General features: G+C 35.0%; 2 protein-coding genes across 2 annotated transcripts; both read right to left on the bottom strand.

The window, feature by feature from the left end:
• Positions 1-8,121, bottom strand: LOC133778123 (E3 ubiquitin-protein ligase HOS1). The gene is made up of 10 exons (XM_062217946.1): positions 7,794-8,121; positions 6,895-7,291; positions 6,363-6,497; positions 6,084-6,256; positions 4,901-5,305; positions 4,641-4,799; positions 3,513-4,004; positions 1,599-1,736; positions 793-1,490; positions 1-668 (listed from the first exon to the last, which is right to left on the bottom strand). Exons 1-10 carry the CDS (start codon positions 7,905-7,907, stop codon positions 491-493), a joined length of 2,889 nt encoding a protein of 962 aa, XP_062073930.1. The 5' UTR covers positions 7,908-8,121; the 3' UTR covers positions 1-490.
• A 14,497-nt stretch (positions 8,122-22,618) lies between these two features.
• LOC133779928 (uncharacterized) lies at positions 22,619-24,496 on the bottom strand. Its single transcript, XM_062219825.1, has 3 exons — positions 24,019-24,496; positions 23,192-23,727; positions 22,619-22,978 (listed from the first exon to the last, which is right to left on the bottom strand). The coding sequence occupies exons 1-3, from the start codon at positions 24,494-24,496 to the stop codon at positions 22,619-22,621; spliced, it is 1,374 nt and encodes a 457-aa protein (XP_062075809.1).
• Positions 24,497-26,185: the final 1,689 nt, after the last annotated feature.

Raw genomic sequence — 26,185 nt, 5'->3', positions numbered from 1 at the left:
TGTGTACCAAAATTATGTGAGCATCAATGGTTCAGTGAAGCATATATTGGTATTTTCTTCTTTAATCTCTATGATCGACAGAAGTTTGTTAAATTACAAATTATCAAAAGATCGAAAATTTAAACATAGCATGGGCTTGCCTCAACATTGCAATTAGATAAAATCATATCCAAAACTTTAGCCGATCCTGCACACTTTTGTTGCTAGTAAACTCAAATTTCTGTCAACAGCCACCTGACCGATACAAGGAGATCGCCATCAAAATTGGAACCTCTTTTACCAACTATCAGCGGGACATAAGTGGATGTTAACACTATAAGATCTAGATTAATTTCCCTCCGAAAGGAAACTGCAAACACAGCAGCACAGTTTTCTTTTCCAAAAACTAGTGCTCTGTTTCACTTTCAGGGTTTTTTTTTCCAACAATACCAGAAGAATCATAGCAGGATAAGAATGCTTTTGTCAATTAGACAAAGGCAGATTGAAATGATCATCTCTTGGCAATCCTCCTGCTTCTTCTAACTCCTGTCATTGGGGTGGTACGATGACTGTTTCCCAAGCCTCTCTCTGGACTAGGATTGTCTTCTTCATCACTCATTTCGTCAGACCTCCACCTTGGTCCACCATTGACAGCTATGTCTTCAGCAGCTAATTCCTTGTGCCCATAGCTGAAACTCAGAAAACATGTCACAAGCAATTCAGAACAAATTTGAAATAATTGGAATCATCGGCATTTGATAAATGGGGTGGGTGGGTGGGCAAGAAATTGAAGAAATGGAAAAGAACTTTAACCTCCAAGAAACGTCCATGATGTTATCTGATGAAGTCGCTTTCCAAGGTGTGTCATCTCTTTCAGGATGAACCCTTTTACTGGACACGCTTGGCTGTAGGTCATGTGAAGAGTCTCTAAACAAGCCACGGTTACTGCTGGGTGTAATCACTGGATTAGCTGTTAAACTACCAGAATATGGACTGCCATTCAGGAATTGAGTAGTAAATCTGTTTTTCTCCATTTCTGGTGATAGCTCATATGATTGATTGTCCCGGAAATTGCCATTTAGAAGTACCCTGGATGGAGTTTTGTTCGCGTCCTTTGATGGTGAGGTACTTAAAGGCTTAACCCGAAGACTTGACTTGTCCCCAATTTGAAATTTGAAATTCTTGCTATTGCTAACTTGAGGCTGTAGTCCCATTTCAGAATTTTGAAATAAACTAGTACCATCAAGTTTAGAGTGACAGTTGTCAAAAGATCCATCTCCTTTCAAGGGAGTTTCAAAAAATGAGGGCTTCCGTGCACTTGTATGATCAGTCCACAGAGCAAAAGAGGAATCATTTAATGCAGGGATTAATAAACTACCAGATTTGGTAGAGGGAAAATCAGATTTTGCAGGCATTTCAACTTCATCACCAGTACTAACAGCAGTTTCAGGCAATTTTCCAGCCATTGCTTGTTGCTGTTGGACTTCTGGTAGTAATGCCATGCATTTTTCCTGAAAGAAATCTAATTAGGCACGAGAAAACACAAAAATTTAACTTGTAATTGCAAAGTATTTTTGTAAAATAATATACTTGTAATGCCTGACAATTAAACCACTTACAACTAAGCCTTCCCTCCAGCCACTCACTGATCTCATTCTAGATACAACTTCTTCACTGACAGAATTCTTTGAAATGATCTCCTGCTCTAGAATTTTAAGTCTTAAATCAACTTGATAGGCTTCAGAGTACCTGTAACGCTGGTAAACAAAAAACAAGTGTGTGTCAGGTCAACTCTTCATAAACATACCTTTCAGAAGCATGAATAACTTGTACCAAATATATACATTCAATAAACATATCAACAAGACTCAACATTCTGGAACAATGTAATGCAATACTTATAATTTCTATTTGGTTTCTTACATGGTCAAATGCAAAAGGACCAGGATTCCACAAACACGTGAACAAAACCCAGCAAACTGGAGCAATGCATGCATTACTTTTCAAATTGCATTTGGTTTTCTTAAAATGGTCAAAAACAAAAGGATCAGGATTCAATAAACACGTGAACAAGTCACAGCAAACTAGAACAATTTATGCAATAGTTTTTCAATTGCATCAGCCTTTCCTAAAATGATCAAATCCAAAAGGATCACGATTCTATTCCAATCTTTTCAGATCATTTCCTACAGTATAACAAACTGTATGGAATGCTTCAGTTTGCAAGAAATTTAAACCTGAATAAATAAATAAATTACTAATTAAAATATATATACGTGTGTGAACCATCATATTTGAAATGAAATGAGCAATTTCAAATCACAGTGAAGAAATTTGATCTCACCAACTGAAAATCAATTAGATAGTATAATCTGATACTTCAACCTCACTAACTGAAAAGCAAAAGGATAGTATAATCTCATACTTTAACCTCAATTTGAAATTATATAGCAACTAAAAATATTACGTTGTAGAATTCAACAAATTATAGATGTCATTTTTCCCTTGTTTTCTCTACGGGTGGAAAATAGAGGCACTAAAAGATGTATTCATCTATGATCTGAAGCTTTAACCTCACTTCAAAATTATGAGGTACTAAAACTCATATGTTACTCAGTCCTACAACTAAACATGTGATTTTTCTCTTCTCTTGTTTTCTTTATCATGAACATAAAGAAACCACGCTTGAAGAAAATAGTATAATCTGATACTTTTAACTTCACTAACGGAAAATCAAGACAATGGTATAAACGGAAACTTTAGTGTCACTTTTAAACTATAGAGTAACTGAAATCTTATGTTTGTACACATAGAACAAGTACGATGTACAGATGTAAATTTTTTTTTTGTTTTCTTCATGGAATGAAAAATAAAAATCACAGAAGAAGCAAGATTCCTTATAAAATTCCTAAATGCTTGTAAATTCATTGGAGAAATGATGATGTAGATCAAGTTCCGAACTACAAATGACTTTAATTAAGAAGAAATACTATCGTGTCAGAGACATGGCCTAAATATGAGCGGATGAAATTCATGTACATTTAGCAACCTGATCTTTCAAAACAGCCACTATAAGGAGAAAATGGATTTTAATTGACCCAAAGCAAAAGAACTATGAGATTTTTACAGAAAATACTTAATTTCGCCAAAAAATTTCATTTTTACGGTCAAATTTTTTTTTCTTTCAATTTTTATGGTTGTCTTTTTTTTGTTTTGTTTTTTAATTGTTTTTAGATTTTTTTTTTTTTGATATTTAGTTATATATGTATTGTTTTTTTTTTTGTTTTTTAGTTTATTTTGAGTTGATGCAGTGAGTTATTTTCAAGTAGATTTTTAGTTGTTTTTCCTAAAACCAAATTTTTGTAATTATGATACTTTGAAAATCGTACTTTTAAAAACTTGAGAATGTATTTTTGTATAAAAAAATTAGGAAAAAAAATGTATTTAAGAAAAAATCTCAAAAACTACAGAAACACCAACAATATTGTCAGATGGCAAACTGCAATTATAAAATATAAGAAAATGACGGATACCTGAATATAGAATACTACAAGAAGACTTCCCACAGTTGAAGAAGGATCACCAATAGCATAATCTAACAGGCATTTATGGAGATGTTTCTCTTCATCAGAATTCCACGGTAACTCTATCATTCTGTCTACCATGTTCCTTCGTATACAAAGATAGCAAATTTCAGCCACCAATACCTCCACCCATTCCTTCCAACTCTTATGTTCACCTTTGGAATCATCATGTGCATCTGCAGATACCCCGTACTTTTTCTCCCTAACTTTCGAGCACAGCATTCTTTGATGCAAAAATGCTTCAGTGAAAAGTCCACACTCTACCCTAACCCGAACAGCAGTAACAGCCTCACTAAGTGGAACAGACCGTGAAATACCATCTTGCCCAGACCACCTTAAAACCATAAGAGCTGCATCAGGATTTCCTCTTTCTAATAGAACTTGTGCAATCTTAGGATGTGTGGCTGGACCTGAGATCTCAGGAAGCAGATGACACGCTTCCTAAATAATTCCATACAAAAGCAATTAGCATATTAATGAAATTTTGTGAATCATTCACCAAACAAATTGAGCAGGAAAATGAAGCATTTGTACTGTTTAGGGAGAAAAAAACTGTATTCATGAATATAATCCATATAAAATCAAACCTTAAGGTTTTAAGCAGCTCAATAATCTAAACTTCCAGCATATTTTTGTGCTTTTTTGCCTCTCCTTGATGTGTATTACGAAATAATCTATAAGTTTTACAGAGACCGATTATTACACCTAAATTTATTACTCTTTCAGCTCACGGGTCAAATCAGATTAACTGAAAACCATCTTATAACTACAAGTTAAATATAAATAGATAACTATTCTGACCTAAAATATACAGCATAACACATAATGTGTGGACCACGTACAATACCAATTTCCTTTGTAAGTGACAAGAATTGATTTTCAAAGAAAGCAAGGAAATGAATTAATGCTTTTATCCAGTTTTCAATAACCTGGTCTTCATTGCTAATATCCCCAAAAAAAAATTGGCCTCGAGAAAATCAGTTATCTTGATAAACTTGATTATATGGAATGCTTTCAAAAGCAAAGCCCAAAAAGGAAAAAAAAAACAAGAACTTGGCAAATGTAATTGTAGTTTACCTGCATAGCCTCATCCGTGAAGTCATCCAAAAGAAAGAAAATTAAAGATTCCAATAATAAAATCCTAGTGATGCCAAAAGAAGCAGCGAAGTCTTCTACAATGTGTCTCCATTCGCTATTAGGCGTAGTCCAATGCCGATCATATAGGTAATAGAGAAACTATCATGAATTAAGGAAACTAAACCGGAGGCACCAAAACTAAGATTTCATACTACTAAAAGAAACATATGAAATGCAAAGTAAAAATAAAAAAAGGATACAATTGCTTGCTTTGCCACCACCATATCAGAACTACCACATAGAAATAGCATATCAATGGCTGCTCGAAGACTTTCAAATGGATAACATCCTACAAGCCCCTCTATCTTAGACCTGAAAACTGATGAAATTCCATCCTTCTGCAAATATGCAACTTTTAATTCCTCCCCCATATCTTGTGCATCTCCCTGTTCTTTATCAAGATTAGTCAGTGCATCTTCAATGAACAACGAACCTTCCTGTCTAACAAACTCTTCAGAATTATTTATGGCATCAGGCCATGAACGCTTTATTGCAGCTAATTTCCTTTCACGAACAAGATTCCGCCATGCATTGGTATTAGCATAACGAGACTGGACATTCTCAAGGAACTGATGTCTTACACACCAAAGCATAATCTCCAAATGCTGAAAATAAAAAACCAATACTGAGAAAGGAAAAAAAAAACTACTTGTTTGCAGAATAGAAGAATGTTTTTCACAAAGATGGTCCATTATAGCCATTTTCCAAAAAATAAAATAATCTTAGTAGTCAGAAAAAAAAACTATGACATCTAGAAAACTACATAAAAAAAAGTCAAAACATTAATTTTCCAAACTCTAAAATCATGTATGCTGCCACAATTTACATCTTAAGAAACTTTCATGTTCAAGCCTTACACTTTATCATACATGAACTATTCCAAGTTCAAACATTTTGAACCAAAATAAGAATCTTTGGTCATTAAGATGAAGTATATTATAGATATAGTATGATATTTTTAGGGCTGTGTGCATTTGGTTTCTTTATAGAGGCTCCACTGATTTTAGAAGTCAGAGATTTTGTCATTAACCAATGTTCCACCTGTTGGTGTGTGCTTTTGAGCTCCTTTACAAGGCCTAGCACTCTTAGGTACTATCTATGGACAATGCATACACACTAATATTATAAAGAGTAAAGATATGTACACCTAAAATATGCACCCAAATATTACACACAGTGATGTGTCACTACTTTTTAAAATAGTGAGTCCTAATTTTAATAAATATGATTGGCTAGACTAAACTGCCACATCTGTAATGTTTGAGTATATATTTTGGGTGCACATATCATTACTCTATTATAAAAGTTTAAACAAAACTAAAGTGAGGTCACACATCATAGCAAAACCAATTGAATATAAATAACAGTTGTCAATATTTATACCTGCTTTGTCTTCAATATGCTTTCTTGAAGGAGGTGCAGATCATGAAGCTGGGCTGCTAGAGAATTCCTGAAGGATGACTCTAAAACTTCAAGCACATTGGATATACCAGCCAGCTGAGCAGAATACTTAAATGTACTTAACCTAATTTTCATTTCTGCTGCTTCAAGATTATCTAATGACACATGTTAAGGTATACGCACCATCTAGATATAAAATTTACAGGGCACGCGATACCAACTAGTTTCAGTCAGCAAGATATCTCAAAATTTTAAGGATACAAATTTCTTGAAGTTCCATTATGATATTCCCAAATGTCCGCTTGCACCAGTCTTTGACAACAACTTCATCCAACAAAAATGCAATGACAGGATTGCTAGATACAGCACTTTCATCCATACAAACATCTGTAACATCTGTTGAATTACCGTTAAAGAAAACATGAACAATATATAACTTCATGTAGATACAATACAAATATCTATAACGCATCGATAAGATTATTGTGGTAATCTTTAAAAGTTCTGTTTCACAGCTTAGATTACTCATTCTGAAATACTAATTGCAGAAGGTAGAGAGAATAAAGCACTAAACTATCTTATAGAAATTCTCCGTAATAGGTGATTCAAATATCATGTGATTTTGGTATATTGAACTAAATATGAGGGAAGAGAGAATAAATCATTAAACTATCTTATGCAAATTCTCCCTAATAGATGATTTAAAGATCATGAGATTTTGGTATATTGATCTAAGTATGCCTCCAATTCAAGAATAATAAAATAAATAAATTAAGACACCATGAAAGGATACAATGGCATATCAAAGAAACTAAGTTATTCTCCAGAGCCACATCAAACAGCAAATACAGGTGTAAGACATCAGCAGTTATCTGCTCTTCTCCTTCTTCCTTTTCTTGAAATCTATCATCATATCTTTTTGATATAAGGCCAGCATCTATGCATTCATAATAAAGGCGAGGACGTAGACTAACACCATTCTGTTCTTTCCCAATTGGGATTCTACAAACGGGGCAAAGGTCACAACGTTGACTACATTCTGTACATAATGAAGCATGTCCACAAGAGTTCAAGGCAGACTCTACACAGCGTCCGCAGCTTCTCAAGTCTCTCGTTGCTCGACAGCGTTCAACTTTAGCTTCATTGCATAATTCAATAAGATCAATTGATGCCAAGTGCTCCAAGGCTTCCTAACAATTGTAAATGAGTACATAATTCTATCAGGAAAAGCAACCGATCAATCATTGTGGATTGGAATTCTAAATAGTGGCTCTATGACTTTCCATAACACCACTCTACATAAAACTCTACATCATGATTAGGTAACGCAAGCTAATAATATTAAATTTAATACAAGAACAACCACAAAAGGTACTGAACAACTTCACAACTACACTACGAAACATATATAATTGTTAATTTAGTGAAGCTAAACTAAAGCAAACCCAACTTATCTCGGCACAATTAAGCAACCTAGTTAATAACAACAGAGCTGAAGCTAAAAACCATAAGATGCACTTCCCCAACACCTCCATGGCTATCAAAAAGCATAAAAAAAAAAAATCGCCTGTAGCCCGAAAAGCATCAAAATCTACCAAATGGAAAACCGCTAAAGTAGAAACTACGTTTAAATACAGTTAGGGTTTTGACGAAGTAGCTAAGCGAAATTCAAAATGCATTACAAAGAAGCACCTGAACAGCTCGGCGAGTATAATTGGGTTGCCGTAGATGAGAGCTAGAAGCTGTGGAAGTGCTGCCATCGACGTAGCTCGAAGGCTCAGCGGGACCATTGGTTCGCTTCTCCATGATTCACTGAGAATGCGCCCGAGTAGTTGCTCCAATGCTTAAAATTAGCTCCAAAACCCTAGAGAATAAAAAATGAGACGTGGAGTGTGAAGGAAAGAGTTAGGACTCCACAAAAGGCGCCATTGATGCTCACATAGACACTTCAAAGAGATAGGTCAGAGAGGAGTGAAGGGGGAAGAAAAGGGTTTTTGAAAAAAGATGGTACGGACGTTTGGAAGTTTGGGATTTGGAAAACCGGAGTTACGGAGCGCCAACCCGCAAAATTGGGCTTTGCTGTTCTACTTGGGTTCGGGCGAAAGCCCAAAACTAAGGGCCTGTTTGTCATTATTTTCTGTTTTTTGTTTTCAAAATTTTGTTATCAGAAATGAGAACAGAGAACTGTTTTTGTAGTTTTAAAAAAATAAGAGTTGTTTGGTTAATGTTTTTTAAAAACAATTTTTTTAGTTTTATTTTTTTTTAAATCTTAAATAAAAAATTAACAAATATATTTACAAAGAGAAAAATATTTTAAAAATTTGTAATAAATAATGAGATAAAATAATTTGAAAGAAAAAATGATGAAAAATAAGAAGTAAAGTTAGGAAAAAAAATTTGAGAACAACAGAAAACAACTTTTTGATGTTCTCAAAATTTTCTGTTTTTTGTAACTTTGTTTTTAAAAATTGTTTTCTGAAAACAATGTCAAACACCCCTCCTTGTTTTCAAAAAACAGTTTTTAGTTTTTAAAAACAAAAAACAGTTTTTTAGTTAAGGTGTCAAACACCCTCTAAGAATTTCTTTTGTGGAATTTTCAAAAAATATGGATTTTATATCATAAAATATGTGAATTTTTTTTCTTAATTTGAATGGAAAAATTTATTAAAGAAAAAATTAATGTGAGAATATAATTAGTAGTTAATTAAAATATGAAAAATGCCACATTTTTTATTATAGTTATATTTTTTTCTTTATTTTTTTTCTTACATCTTTTTTCTTCCATTTCTTCATTTTTTTTCTACCAATTTTGTCCTTCATTTTTTTTTCCTTTTTCATTTTTCTATTCTACTTCTTCTCATTTTTATTTGTTTATCTATTTTTTTTTAATTTGTATTATTTTTTTTGTTTATATTTTTTCAATTTTCTTTTTTTTTTGCATTTTTTTCCTTCTATTTTTTCTTTATTTTTATATTTATTAGTGAAAAAAATTTACAAATAGCAATTTCTCCAAAAGAACAGTAGCCATTGTAGAGTTTTACCCCTAAATTATTTTTTATGGTAAAAGTACCCTCTTAATTATGGAAATCATTGCAAACATGTCTCTTATATTACAATCTGTTTATTTTTTTAAGCAGTTTGTTATGTATTCACATATCACACGCATAATTATAGTACGAGAGTCTAATTAACTAAGTGAAGTTAGTCGAAATTGAGTTTATTGACATTAAATATACAAAAATTAGTTTTAAGAATGCAGATACATGTTCTCAAAATTTGTCATTATGCCACTATCTATGTATGCATTTGCCTGTTAGGATTATTGAATCCCGCCACATTAGTGCAACATTAGTGTTACATGAGCAAATTATTTAAAAAAATAAATGAAATGCAATATAAGTGACACATTTACAATAGTTTTTATAATTCAGGAGGAATTTTTGCCACGAAAAAAAGTTGAAGGAGCAAAACTCTATAGATGCCATAGTTCAGGGGGAAAATTTTCTATTTACTTAAAATATATATATATACACAACAAACTATTATAAATATATCATATTAGGTCCCTGTGTTTTACGTTAATTTTACGATAGGCTTCATTTAAAAAAAATACAATTCTAGACCCTATATATTTGTCAAATAGTTAAAAATAGTCTCCTGAATCTGAATTTGGTTAAAATTTGAAAACATCTCGATTGAATTCGAAATCAGGAAACTATCTTTAACCATTTTACAAAACACAGATCTAAAAATATATTTTTTAAAAGAGAGAGTCTATCGTGAAATTAAACGAAAACACAAGGACTCAAAATAATATAGACCCATATAATATAGTATATCTTGTTAACACGAGTTAAAAAATGAGAAATCATTATGTTACTCCTTCATAGGAAAAATAAAATAAAAATGGGTAAAAATTTTAAGAAATATTAAAAAAATGAGATTTTTTTTCATAAATATGAGAAAATAAATTATAAACTTTACATAAATATGGCAAAAATAATTTTTTTAAGCACAATATAATCTCATATTTTTTAAATGAATCTCTTTGCATGTGCAGAGATTGTCCCAACCACCCGACCACCATCACAGCTAATGAAGACTAGTCGATCTCTCATTTTTTATGGTCGAGTGATGGAATGACATGCTTTTGTGGTTTGGTGGTTGTCATTAGGCTGAGTAGCAGTTGTTGGATTATTATCAGTTATAGAAGCTTGAGAATCTGCAATAGATTTGAAACAAGGTAATACATCAGTAGGAAAAATATTATCAGTCAAATTAGATTGATTATTCTTAAATGAAAATATATTTTCGTGGAATATGACATCACGAGATTGAAATGTTTCATTTGTTTGAAGGTCAAGTAAGGTATATGCATTCATGCCTTCTGGATATCTAATGAACACACAAGCATGTGATCAAGGTGTGAATTTGTGCCTTTGACCAACTAAAGTTGAAACATAAGCTAAATAACCAAAAACTTTTAAATGGCCATAATTAGGCAATTTTTTATGAAGTAATTCAAAATAAGTCATATTTTTCATCAACATAGAAGGTGCGCGGTTGATTAAATAAACAATTGTCCTAACAAAAAAACTCCATAAAACTAAAGAAATGTTAGATTGAAATGAAAGAGATCTAGCAACATTTAAAATATGTTGGTGTTTTTGTTCCACAACAGAATTCTGTTGAGGAGTGTCAACACATGAGTGGTAATGCATGATGCCCTTATTAGCAAAGAATGAAGTAAGATTGAGTTCTTTAGCATTGTCGGAATATACAACTTTGATGTTAATTGAATATTAAGTGGTAACAAAATTAAAAAAATTGTTATGACAAAACTAACATCATATTTAGATTTTAATAAAAAAAAAAAATCAAGGTGAATTGGGCACAATCATCAACAATGGTCGATAAGTATTCATAACCTTCAATACTTACAACATGGAAATGACCCAAAATGTCTAAATAAATGAGGTCAGATGCATTTTGAGAAAAATTATTGTGAGACACATATGGTAATTCCTTTGTTTAGCTAGATGGAAAATGTTGCAATGTTTATCATAAGGAAGAGATGTTGAAAAATCAAGAGTTTTATTGATACTTTTTGTGACGTTCCTAAAGTAGAGTACGTCTGCCACATACTCATAATACAATGATTTACGAGTATCACTACTACAGAAAATGTCATTTGTGACAGTTCCTAACTGCCACAATTGAGTTTTTGCGTCACTTTTGAAATTGACGCAAAATCCCATGACGCAAACTAGCCTGGCATTTGTGTCAGTGCCCAACTGTCACAAACATGACATTTGTGACAGTGCCCAACTTATGCAAACGTGACAAGTGGACACTAACGCGAATGCTATATTAAAAAAATAAAAAATAAAAAACACTATGAACACTGACCCCGTGTACCCAGTCCCTAGCAACCCTATGTGACCCCAACCCACCTGTACCCAGTCCCCAGCCAGCCACCTCTCAACCCCCGCGACCCCAGCCACCCCCACGACCCCCACGACTCCAACCACCTACAGGACCCTTGCGAACCCAGTCAGAGAAAAAAATAAAGATGAGGGATTTTGGGTTTTGGTTTTTCAAACAATAATCTTCAAAAAAAAATCTATACAAAAAATTAAAAAAAAATTATGTATAAGGTTCATAAACATATTATATTAATTAATTTAACCTTAAAATTAAAAAAAAACTCACCAAAATGGGTGAAGAAAGTCGGAGGCGCCGCTGGTTGTTAGAAAAAAACCTAAGTTTTCGAATTTGGGAGAATGAGGGGCTCGGGGACGATGGCTGGGATTTAATACTAGACCACCATTTGCGTCAGTGGGCAACTGACGCTAATGGTGTCTTTGCGTCAGTAGGACACTGACGCAAATGGTGACGCAAATAGTTCGTTAACGGTGTCAGTTGGCCACTGATGCAAACATCGCCAATTAACAGCGTCAGTGTTATCACTAACGCAAATGCCCCTGCATTTGTGGCAGTGCTCAACTGCCACAAATGCTGATGTGTTTGACTGACATAAAATGAGTATTTTGGTGTAGTGCATGTTAAGCACACTACTACAAAAAAAGTCATTTGTGACAGTTCCTAACTGCCACAATTGATTTTTTGCGTTTGTTTTGAATCTGACGTGGAATCCCATGACGCAAACCAGCCTGACATTTGCATCAGTGCCCAACTGTCACAAACATTGCATTTGTGACAGTGCCCAATTGACGTAAATGCTACATTAAAAAAATAAAAATAAAAACGCTATGAACCCTGACCCCGTGTACCCAGCCACTCTATGCGACCCCAGCTCCCCTGTACCCAGTCCCCAGCCAGACACCTCTCAACCCCCGCGACCCCAGCCACCCCCCACGACCCCAGCCACCCACATGACCCTTGCGAACCCAGTCAGAGGAAAAAAATCAAGAGGAGGGTTTTGGGGTTTTGATTTTTCAAACAATAATCTTCAAAAAAAAAATCCATACAAAAAAAACTATGTATAAGGTTCATAAACATATTATATTCATCAGTTTAACCTTAAAATTAAAAGAAAAAAGAAAAAAAAAACTCACCAAAATGGGTCAAGAAAGTTGGAGGCGCCATTGGTTGTTGGGAGAAAACCTAAGTTTTCGAATTTGGGAGAATGAGGGGCTAGGGGACGATGGCTGGGATTTATTACTGGGCAGACCATTTGCATCAGTGGGCAACTGATGCAAATAGTGCGTTAACGACGTCAGTTGGCCACTGACACAAACTTCGCCAATTAACATCGTTAGTGTTATCACTGACGCAAATGCCCCTGCATTTGTGGTAGTGCTCAAACTTCCACAAATGTTGACACAAAAGGAGTATTTTAGTGTAGTGGCACTTGACCAAACGAATTAAATATAATGATACTATGAAATACAAAAAAAATTAAAACTTTTATATAAACTTATTAATATAACTATTACACGTATGATTACTTTAAATTTAAATATAGAAATTAGGAAAAACCCTAAACCACTATTGCTTTGCTACTTAGTTCGTGCTACACAAATTGTCAAACATCTTTTTCTTTCTTTCTCATTCTCTTCCTTTTTCTTCCTCTCTCTTTCCGCTCTGGTGTACTAATGTTGTCGACGACAAACGACCACTTTTTGCCCGCCACATATATCCATGTGCCAGACTGTTGGATTCAAAGGCCTCCGAACTATCGACCACGCGAGAATCTAGAGCTCACTTGCCGATTAAGAACCTCAATCGGTCGATTTAAGTTTGACCACTACATGACCTCAAAGTTGCGATCCGGCCACCTCGAGCATCAATTAGTTGATATGTCACCACCATCATGTTCCTCGTGTTGTAGGCTTCAAAAACCAATAAATTGTTCTCACATCTACCATAGTTGGGTGGCGGGCCCACCACGAGCCACCGCGATCCACCGTTGATTGATGGTCAAAACTTAGTTTTCGAGGTTCCGAAATTCGTTTTGGGCTTCAGAAATCATCGTTTAGCTTGTTTTGAAACTTGATCATTGTGGTATAATTTCTTTAACCAAAAATTGTGATTTAATTGTGACTAATTACAGTAATTGTTATTATGTGTATTTATAGTATATATTTATATATGCTTGATAAACTAAATATTTTCTATAATTATACTGGCTGTCTGAGATTATATGTATATTTGATATAGGTTTTGATTTTCGGATTGTCCATTTTATAGCCGATGTGCTGCCCAATATTAATAAAAAAAGATATTTTATTGATTTTCTATTAGTATGGAAATTATTATGAATAGTAAATTTTAATAATTTATTTTTCTTATTTTTTTGGTAAATCAATAATATAATTTTACATATGTAAAATGTGATTTATAGTAAAACTATTATTTAACAGTCATTATTGTGTATTAATATTTTGGTTGATATGTGAATGCTGAGATAATATAAAATATTATTTTTCTCATAATTATTGATATTTGTAAAATTATTGAAATTTGTAGAAATTATATTTATTATATCAATGTGATTGATTTTATGACTAATTAATAGTAATATAAATATCTATATTTATATTATTATCATTATATTGATCATTATAATTTTATGTTAAAAATATGATTTTTTTTATAAAAAGATTATTTGAATATATACATTCACATACATATTGTTATTGAGATATTTTGTTTTTAATATTATAAGCGATGTGATGTAGAAAAATTATTAGCATTATGATGATAATAATTATGGTAAATACTCATTTGGTACCTTGTGTTTTATCGAAATACCCTGTGAAACTAACCCCTTTTAAAATGAATAAATAAATGATTAAAAATTGAATAAATTTGAATTATCTGTTCAACATATGCCCAGAATTCGGTCCAAAACGTTCAGGAACGAGTCAAATTTGTAACGCCCTACTTCTTTAGAGCCATTACTAAGTGAGTTTAAAATGTGCAATTAACTCGCTAATTGAGGTTTTGGGTTAAAAGTGTAGCTAAACCGTAATAGAAGTCACATACTTTGAAAATAATTCATTCATTAAATATTATAAAGAGTTAAATATTTGGGATCCCAAAATACTGTTTATAAACATTTATAACTCAAAAATATAACTAAAGTCGGCTAAACGACAAAATTTAGGTTTAAGACAAACATCTCCCAAAGATACCCCTGGCCGTGGCAGCCAGGCAGGCCAAACATGTATGCATCGCCTCACGCTCTCCGTACTCATGGTTGGTCGACTTTCCCCTTGCCCTTACCTGCACCATAGAGCACCCGTGAGCCGAAGCCCAGCAAGAAAACTCACACAAGCAAATAACATATGCATATCTTTCATTCAACACATAAACAAACCGCCAACAGGCTAAACACATACGACCATGTCGTCCTAGGTGCTTTACCAGACCCTGGTTTCACGGTCTTCATCGTGAGGATATCCCAGGTATCCTATAGGGTCTCGCCCTGGCAACTCGCACTCCGCGTGCTAAACGCTGCTCCCAGCCCCTTGCCGTACTTGGCCTTGCCATTCTCAGCCTTCGCCGTTCCCGACTCTTGTCGTTCATTCACATATATGCACACATAGCATAATTTAAGCAAATACTAACACGTATAAACATATTCAATGGGGCTACACCATGCAACACAATCATATAGGGTCATGCCCTGCAACACAAGCTATAGGGCCTCGCCCTGCTCTATGGGTACAACCGTTTTCTTACCTGTGTCTCGAGCTTTCCAAGCACCGATGTCCTGAGCACAGTCCCCTAGTCCGAGCCTCACTGAAAACCTAGTCACAATGTATCAACGACATCCATCCATCAAGTTTTAATCCATTAAATAGCTTTGGGTCATAATTCTAGTCTCCAGGACCTTGAATTCTATCAATCCGGGTGATAAAATCCATCCCGAGCCTAAAACCTCCTTGAAGCCCAAAAACACACTAAGTGTCGCAGTCCCATGCACCCATGCCGCGGCCCGCCTCAACCAGAGACCCCAAACCCAAAAACAGGGCAGGCGCGTCGCGACCCAAGCTAGGGTGTGTCACGGCCCGCCCTTCTTCCTGGCCACCAAAATTCTCTAGAGGGCCGTGGCTCAGCAAGAACAATGACGCGGCCCGACCCTTCAAACCCAGAAAAATCCTCCATTTTTACCTCCAAAACCAAGCCAATTTACCCCAAAATCAACCCAACAATCCAAACCATTCATAACAGAAGTTTTACTACAGTCTCAGCAACAAAACCTAACAAGATTTAACCCCAAACCTCATCTAAAACTCAAGAATGATTCTTCACCTAGCTCACATGCACAACCTTGAAATACCAGCATGAAACTCAACATAACTCAGATAATTAAGTGCTAGAATCCTTACCTCAATATGATAACTTGGCCCTGAGCTAATCCTCAATCACAGCCAGCTTCAATTCCAAGCCAAAATTCTCCTATAGATCAAAGTCTCCAAGCTTCCAAAGAGAAAGAACTCCAGGAGAGAGAGAGAGAGAGAGAGAGAGAGAGAGAGAGAGAGAGAGAGAGAGAGAGAGAGAGAGAGAGAGAGAGAGAAAGGGTCGGTTCCTAAATTTCTGAAGGCTTCCTTGGTTTTGTTTTATTTAACTTAAGTTTCTAAGGCTTCCTCAAAGGCTCGGGGTATCAAAAATGTCATCGAGGGCAAAATAGTAAATTTCCCCAATATTCCCTCCTAAATGTTGTCACTTCAAATATATCTCCAAATATTTATTTTCATAACCCGATAACCCCATAAAACGTCTAATGCCCGAAATACCCCTCGACTCGCCCCGAGTCGAGTATTCGACCTCGTTGTGATTTTCTAGCTAACCGCTCCCTAGGACTGTCTCGGATCGTGTAGCACAGATATATAACAAATATATCACAATAATTACATGTATGCCCTCAACGGGCTAAAATTACAAACATGCCCCTAATAACCAAACGGGGCCCACATGCATATTTAATTTACCTAAACATGCATATCTAATCACATACTCATCAAAATTCACATATAATAATAATAAATCACTTATTGCCCTCCAGGCATGCTAATCAAGACCTTAAGCCTTATTAGCAAATTTGGGACGCTACAACTATCCCCTCCTTACATAAATTTCGTCCTCGAAATTACCTGAACAACTCGGGATACCGCTCCCACATCTCTGATTCAAGTTCCCACGTCGCCTCCTCAATCTTGCTGTTCCTCCACAACACTTTAACCAAAGCGATGGTCTTGCTCTGCAAAACTTTATCCTTCCGGTCCAGAATCTGAACCGGCTTCTCCTCATAAGATAAATCCTGGTCCAGCTCCAAATTCTCATAACTCAGAATATGTGTCGAATGATCATGAAAATCTATACACGCAAGTATACATGGTCGAATAAAGTAATATATGATAAATAGAGTGTCGATCCCACGAGGACTGATTTCCAAATACCACTAATTGATTTTCAAATTCTATTTGGTGAATTAAAATTTAATTGAATAATTAAAAGTAAAAGGAATATTATAAACTATGAACAAAAATTAAAGAACTGGAAACAAAACAATGAATCAACAAATTAAAAATCAATAATTAAAAGCCTAGGAATTAATTTCATCAACTGTTCATTCTATTAATTTTAATAATCAATTCTAAATCTCTTCTTTCTATTCTAATAGCAAGTTAATATACTCGATTCCTATTCTTTTTCAAGATATAAGATCTCAATCTATATGCAGGTTTTCTACATTTCTGTGATAAACTTGAATATATAAAAGTCATTAAACATGAAAACCTAATTACTACACAAGTCATATAGGTGCTTTTGTCCAATATGCAACCTATGTCTATACAATGATAGCATATTCAATTCTCATCTTTTGAATTTTGAATCAAAACCATAAAATCAAGTAAATAGTGATCAAATATTTACTAGCATTAAACAAACATCATATAGATTAGAATAGAAAAGAAGTATCAATAGAAAATCATAATAAAATTAAATAGAAATTCCAGTGACTATATTAATTCCTAGGTAAAAGAAATTAGTTCATAAATAACATGATAGAAATAAACTGCAAATAATTGTTCATAAAATCAACCTAAAGAATTCAGATGAAAACATAAAACTAATTATAGCAGCCTCTTCTAATCTAGGGTTTTTAAAAACTGAGACTCCTCTCCAGAATCGCAGAATAATGTTCTTTAAATAGTCTTCCAAGGTTCCCAAGTGAAAAGACCAGATTGCCCTTCAAAAAGTGGTTTAAAATATGAAAAACGCTGCTTCTTGAGCGCTACAGCGCTATAGTCAGAACCAAAATACATAAAAATTTGTTTACTAGCGCTGTAGCGCCCTTGTTGTAGCGTTGGGGCACTGCTTTGCTGTTCGTGATAGCGCTGGGGCGCTACTTCCAGAATCAATCATGCTTTCAAGGTCCTTCCTAGCGCTACGACGCTATTTTGATAGCGCTGTAGCGCTATTAACAGCATCAAAACTCGCACATATCAATCCCGAAAAACCTGATTTTCTTCAACTTAACTAGATTTTCTTCCACTTTCACTCCTTTTCACTCTTTTCACCAATTTAGCATGGAAAACCTAAAACATGAACAAACGAGCATAATTCCGCAATAAAATAATCCTAAACTAACGAAAAACACCCTAAAAGCTAGACCATAAACGAGCCCAAAATTCGTTTATCAAACTCCCCCAAACTAAACCTTTACTCGCCCTCGAGTAAAGAATCTAACTAAACTCAAACCTAAATAAATCAAGTTGACATATCTAACCAATTCAAACACTCAATACTGCTATGCATATATAATCCGCAGGAAAAAAACAATCATACTATGTAAAACATTAATCTAGATTTTCAGTCTCAATCACCTCACCCTTTCACTGTAATATATCAACACCAAAGTTCATTTACTCATAACTCGCAAATAAAATAATTGAACCACTTTATGCACATCAAATTCTCATCAACTAACCACATAACCAAATATTTCCATATGCCTGCATTACTTACTATTCTCCATTAATATAAACAAATGCACAAATAAGAATCAATAGGACTTTATAAGGGTTGTAATAGAAGGCTTAGGTATAGGTAGATAAAGAGACAATTTTTTTAGGCTTAATCATACCACAAGCATTCCAATTAAACAAACTTTCCCATAAATTTCACACATCTAATCCCTTGTTACCCCTTTTTCTCTGCAATGATTGAGAATATATATATATATTTTTTCTTTTTTCAATACACTCCCCCAAACTTTGATTTTTCAATAGATAACTATTTGGGAGCATAATCATTTTTCACTTTTTTTTTTCTCAATCATAAGTAAATTTCTGAATAACACATAATACAAACATCCCATTACACATTCACTCCCCTCATATAGTAATTTTCATGCTCATGGTATGGGTCAAAAAGAGTAAATGGTAGTTTATTTCACAATTAGGCTCAAAAGAATGTGTTAATCAAGAAAATGGTTATAAGGCTCAAAAGGGTTAACTAGAGATAAAATTTAATAGGGTTAGCTTGAAAGGCACAACCAGTCCAAAAATTTCCTATATCATTTTCCTAAATGTGCACTGTTTCGAATTTCATCTCAAATAGTAAGCAAGCAAGTTCTAGAATTTTTTCAAACTTTTCAATCCACAATCCAAATTTGACATGCATAAAATAACTCAAGTATAACATTTGCAATGTATGAGCAATAGATCTCTAATGTCAACAAATCATAGTGAAAAACAAAGTAATCTAACCAAGCACACAGATTGTTTTTAGAAGCACATCAATTTTTCCTTTGGATTATATTACACAACAATCAATCATATTCAAATGGCAATAATTATCAACTTAATTTATAATCTAAAACATGACTCAAAACGAACAACTAATGAAAATTAAAAACAAACATATCGTAAAACAAACAAAAACGCACAAGAAATAAATCTCTCCCCCAAACTTAACACCAAATATTGTCCCCAATGTTAAGTACTCAAAGAATGAGAACAGAGACTTACCTGACCATGGTAAACTCCAATCTCCTCTTTGTTTTCCTGTTCTGTCTACACGTTCTTTCAATTTCCAGATCAATTGGTATAATCTCCTTTTGTCTATTGATTCACATATACCAACAAGTCCTGAAACACAATAGAACCTTGATCCAAATAAATGTTAACAGAAATTAAATAAAATAAAATAACCAAATTAGAACAAATAACAATAACTGTGATATTGGAATATAAGTCCCTGGCAATGGCGCCAAAAACTTGATCATGAAAATCTATACACGCAAGTATACGTGGTCGAATCAAGTAATATATGATAAATAGAGTGTCGATCCCACGAGGATTGATTTCCAAATACCACTAATTGATTTTCAAATTCTATTTGGTGAATTAGTATTTGGAAATTAGTCATCGTGGGATCGACACTCTATTTATCATATATTACTGTTGGGATTGCGGAGGCTGAGGCCTTGGAAAACCAGCAAAGGATGGAGGCGGAGGCAGATAGTAGAATGGAGAATACGGCGGATATGGTGGTGGTGGAGCAAAATAAGTTTGATCCGATTCATTTAAAGACCACCAACTCACCAGATTGTTTAAACGAGCCACATGGTTCACCTCATATTCGTACCGTTGGCCCATATACTGATTCATCATGTGCTGTTGTTGAACCATATATTGATTTTGTTGGATAAGATAATCCAACTTATCACTGACATGCTACATGCGCTAATCACTACTACCTCCCTGCAGCATTGGATCAGCCTCTTCTTCCACCTCAGTTTCGACATGGCGCTTACCCTTTTTCCTAGTTTGCGGCACATATAAAGCAGGCTCGGGATAATCTTTCATCAGAATAATCGATAAAGGTTGCTGCAACGACTGATAAATATCAGTCACAAACTCTGGAACTACAGCCTTATAACATAACATGGTGATGACAGATCCATGACTCAAACCTCCAATGGTATGGCCCTTTTCAATGAACTCAATGTTTTCCTTAAGCCATGAACCCATATTAATAGTCATCCCTGTTATCAATGCATACATTAGAAGTACTCGATCCTTAGTCATGTCACACACATGACTTACTGGCATGAATCGAGCACAAACAAAGAAAGCCCAAAAACTGGCTTTAATATTCAGTTGACAAGCCACTATACTTTTAGGTAAAGAGCCAGATAAAGTCTAAGGAGCACCTTCAAAACATAATTTGTTAGCCACATCAGTATAGTCTATATATCCCTTCAAAAATTTAGTGTATTCCTCCTCCTGCTCTTTTATGTGCGGGACCTTGAAAACCTTATTAATGGACTCTGCAGTAAAAGGCACTCGCTTACCTCGAACAAAAACTGTATCATTGTGTTTATTTCTTAAATTGACATAAAACTCATACACCAATGATACGTTTGCCTGTGCCAATTTTGTCACAAAATTTTCCCACTTCCTAGCAGTAAGATTTGCTCTAACTAACTCAAAAGTCTAATGATTAAAAGGGTCAGACTGATATTCCACCTCATGCTCAGGAATCAAGGGTTTTCTAACAAATTTCTCATATCGTTCTTGAGCCTGGAAATTTGTAAACCTAGTTTCATCATACTCTTGCTCCGAACTATCATCCCTTGGTTGGGAAGCAGACGCTTGACCTTTCCCCTTATCCTTATTCCTACCCGCTCTACTCTTAGGAGCCATTATCCACACTCTACCCAACCCAAGAAAAAAAATTGACAGCACCTCCCCTTAAATTAAACACTTTTCCTTTTCACAACCACCCTATATATTCAATCTTACAAACACAATATCCAAATTCTCCAAAGCACAGCACAAAAATCAATCCACCAAAAACAATCAACAATGAAACCCTATCCCAAATGCAGCAAAAATCTTAGAATAAGAGGGAATGAAAACACTTACTAACTCTTGAAATGGACTCCCTTGTGCTTGAGTGAGTATAGCCCCTTGAAAATTTTGATCTTCTTCAAGAAATTAAAACTCTGAATTTTTAGGGTTTCAAAAGTGAATTGGGAAATTGGAATGGGGTTGAGAAGAAAGAAATTAAGTAAAGGATAAAAAGGCTAAGATAGAAGAGAAAATGAAGGAAAATGGAAGAATGTATGGTGAAATTTTATGGGTAATAGGCTAAAATGGAGGATTACTGGGATATTTTGGGTGATGGGATAGAGAGAACATAGGAAGAGAATGAAAAATGAGGGTTTGAAGGAGATGAAATTCGAAACACCTTGGTTTTTAAAAAAATTCTGTTATAGAGCGCTATAGCACTACATGTCTAGCGATGTAGCGCTACATAAGGTTGTTGGGCTATTTGTCTCTGGAAAGAGCGTCGTAGCGCTAGCAATACAATGCCATAGCACTAATAAACGTTCAAAAAACCCTTTTGGCTCTGAGATTAGCGCCATAGCGCTACCAAACCAGTGCTGTAGCGCTGGGCATTCTAAAAATACTGCTTTTCAATATGTATATAGCGCTATAACACTACCAAACCAGCGCTACAGCGCTGGTTTATGAAAAATTATCGCTTTCCAACCTTCTTCTTGCAACCCCTTACGTTTTTTTTTCACGTTTTCACGGTTCATTCTATACATCAAAACAAATAAAATCATAAATTTACAATACAAAAGAAAACTTAGGAATGCCTCCTAAGAGCGCTGTCTTTAACGTCTTTTAGCCAGACTCTTGTTTATATTCAGATCAAATTGGTTCCAACATCACCACGGACTTGCATTTTTCCACCAGACCCTCCAAATAATGCTTCAACCTCTGGCCGTTCACCTTAAAATGCCCTATCTTCTCACTATGAACTTGCACTGCTCCATAAGGAAGTGACGTAATTATTGTGTACGGTCCTGACCATCTCGACTTCAATTTACCAGGAAAAAGCTTAAGTCTGGAATTAAATAGCAACACTTTATCTCCTGGTTGAAAATCCTTCCTCAGTATTTTCTTATCATGAAAAGCCTTAGACTTCTCTTTATAGATCCTCGCATTCTCATAAGCTTCATTTCAAAATTCTTCAAGCTCATTTAACTCCATAAGTCTATTTTGCCCCGCTATAAAGAGATCAAGATTTAACTTTTTCATAGCCCAATAAGCTCTATGCTCCAGTTCCACCGGTAAATGGCATGCCTTACCGAACACCAATCGATATGGTGACATACCAATCCGAGTTTTGAATGTAGTGCAATAAGCCCAGAGTGAATCATCAAGCTTCTTCGACCAATCCTTCCTTGACGTATTTACTGTCTTTTCTAAAATACCTTTTATTTCCCTATTCGACACTTCAGCTTGGCCATTTGCAATTGGATGATAAAAAAACGCCTTTCGATGATGAACACCATAGCGAGCACAAAGAGTAGTGAACCACTTATTGTAAAAATGACTTTCCCGATCACTAATAATTGCTCTGGGGGTGCCTCGAGTAAAGATATTTTTATGAAGGAATCTAAGTACCTATTTCCCATCACAAGTATGAGTTGCTGCGGCTTCTTCCCATTTAGAAACATAATCCACCGCAAGCAAAATATATTTATTATTATACGATGATGGAAAAGGTCCCATAAAGTCTATTCCCCATACGTCAAATAACTCAACTTCCAAAATACCAGTCATTGGCATTTGATCTCTTCTTGATATATTCCCAGTCTGTTGACAATGATCACAACTTTTGACAAAATCATTAGCATCTTTAAATAATGCAGGCCAGTAAAACCCACTTTGCAAAACTTTTGCTGCTGTTCTTGCTCCTCCAAAATGACCGTCGCAATGCAAACTATGACAGTGAGTCAAGATTGACAACATCTCCTCTTCGGGCACACATCTCCTAATAACTTGATCAGGGCAATGTTTATACAGAATAGGCTCCTCCCAATAATAATGCTTTACCTCTGAATAAAATTTCTTTAGTTGTGTCCTTGTCATCTCAGGAGGTATAACCTTTGCAGCCAAATAATTAACATAGTTTGCAAACCATGGAACATCTTTACAAACACTCACTTCAAACAACTGTTCATCAGGAAAAGCATCATTAATCTGAATTCCTTTGTCAAGAGAATCTTCATCAACCTCCAATCTAGACAAGTGATCAGCCACCAAATTCTCACTACCTTTCTTATCTTTAATTTCCACATCAAATTCTTGTAACAACAAAATCCACCGAATAAGACGAGGCTTGGAATCCTTCTTGGTCATAAGATACATTATCGCAGAATAATCTGTGTAAACAACCACCTTATTCCCAATCAAGTATGGCCTAAATTTATCGAAAGCAAACACTATGGCCAACAACTCCTTTTCTGTAGTTGCGTAATTTATTTGAGCATCATTCAAGGTATGACTTGCATAATAAATCGTTATGAATACCTTGTCAACTCTTTATCCCAACACTGCCCCAACCGCAAAATCACTAGCGTCACACATCAATTCAAATGGAAAATCCCATTGAGGTGCAACAACTATAGGTGCCGAAATCAATTTCGCCTTAAGTATCCTAAAAGCTTGTTGACATTTCTCATCAAAATCGAACGTAACCCCATTCATTAACAAAGTGGAGAGTGGCTTTGAAACCTTGGAGAAATCTTTGATAAACCTCCTATAAAATCCCTCATGACCTAAGAAGCTCTGTACTCCTTTTACTGAAACCGGCGGTGGCAAATTCTCTATCGTAGAAATCTTAGCCCTATCCACTTCAATGCCTTTCTTAGAAATCTTGTGCCCCAATACAATTCCTTCATTTACCATAAAGTGGCACTTTTCCCAATTAAGCACCAAATGCGACTCTTCACACCTCCTCAAAACTAGCTCCAAATTAGTCAAACACGTGTCAAAAGAGGGTCCATAAACCGAAAAATCATCCATAAAAATTTCAATCCCCTTCTCAACCATGTCAAAAAATATTTCCATCATACACCGTCGAAATGTGGCTGGTGCATTACATAACCCGAATTGGCATCCTTCTAAAAGCAAAAGTCCCATAAGGACATGTAAATGTTGTCTTCTCTTGATCCTCCAGTGCAATTACAATCTGATGATAGCCTGAGTACCTATCTAGAAAACAATAGTAGTTATGCCTCGCCAACCTATCCAACATCTGATCAATAAAAGGCAAAGGAAAATGATCTTTCCTAGTTGCCTTATTCAACTTCCGGTAATCTATACATATCCTCCAACCCGTCACAGTCCTTGTTGGAATCAGTTCATTACTTTCATTCTTCACCACGGTCATACCACCCTTTTTAAGTACTACTTGTACGGGACTCACCCAAGCACTATCAGAAATAGGGTAACTCACTCTAGCATCTAACCATTTCAAAATCTCTTTCCTCACCACTTCTTTCATTGCCTGATTAAGTCTTCGTTGAGCATCAATAATTGGTCTCGTATCGTCTTCTATGAGAATTCTATGCATAATTGTCGATGGGCTAATTCCTCTTATATCAGCCAGAGTCCACCCTATAACAGTTTTATGAGCCCTTAACACCCTCAACAACTTTTCCTCCTCTAATTCTGAAAGAAATGATGACACTATAACCGGAAGAGTCTCTTTTTCCCCAAGATAAGCATAGCAGAGATGTTCTGGTAAAACTTTCAGTTCTAAAGCAGGTGACTTCAGAATCGATGGTAATGGTCTTTCCAGTCCTTCACCCAATTATTCAAACTTTTTATGCTTCCACGGCTCAGATGATTTTATCCACTTCAAATAACTCACCGCTTCTTCATTTTCCTCACCATCTACATCATCAACTATAAGACTTAATTCAAGAGGATCCTCAATTAATTTTTTTCTTCCTACTACTTCTTCTACCACATCAACTGAGAAACATCTATCACATGCTTTAGGATAAGTCATAGCCTTAAAGTCATTAAATACTACTTCTTCCCCTTGAACTCTCAGCTTTAACTCTCCTTTTTGCACATCTATCAATGCTTGCCCAGTTGCTAAAAATGGTCTCCCCAAAATGATAGGAACATTCTCATCCTCCTCCATATCAAGAACTATAAAATCAGCTGGAAATATAACTTATCCACCTTTACCAATACATCTTCTATAATACCACGTGGATGCTTCACAGATCTATCAGTCAGCTGCAATGTTTCTGTGGTTAGCCTAGCTTCACCCAAACCAAGTCTACAGAATACTGACAAAGGCATTAAATTAATACTTGCCCCTAAATCGCAAAGTGCATGTTTACATTCAAACCCCCCAATCGTGCATGGAATAGTAACTCCCAGGATCTCGTAACTTTTGAGGAAGTTTCCTTTGAAAAATCGCACTACATTCTTTCGTTAACGCCACTGTTTCATAATCACCCATCTTTCTCTTATTAGACAGAATATCCTTCATAAACTTGACATAGCTGGGCATCTATTCTAATGCTTCTGCGAACGGTATATTTATATGTAGCTTCTTGAACACCTCTAAAAACTTTGCAAACTATTTATCTAAATTATGCTTACGAAGTCTTTGTGGATATGGAATTTTAACATGATGCTCAATGCTCACAGGTGGTGTCTCCTCTTCTTTCTTATAGTCTTCAGTAGCCTTTTCATCATTAAACTTCTTTTCTTCTTTGT

The sequence above is a fragment of the Humulus lupulus genome, chromosome 5 (genome assembly GCF_963169125.1).
Source record: "Humulus lupulus chromosome 5, drHumLupu1.1, whole genome shotgun sequence".
Classification (NCBI taxonomy): domain Eukaryota; kingdom Viridiplantae; phylum Streptophyta; class Magnoliopsida; order Rosales; family Cannabaceae; genus Humulus; species Humulus lupulus.
Note: the sequence above shows the minus strand (reverse complement) of the source record. Positions and strands in the feature narration are given on the sequence as shown.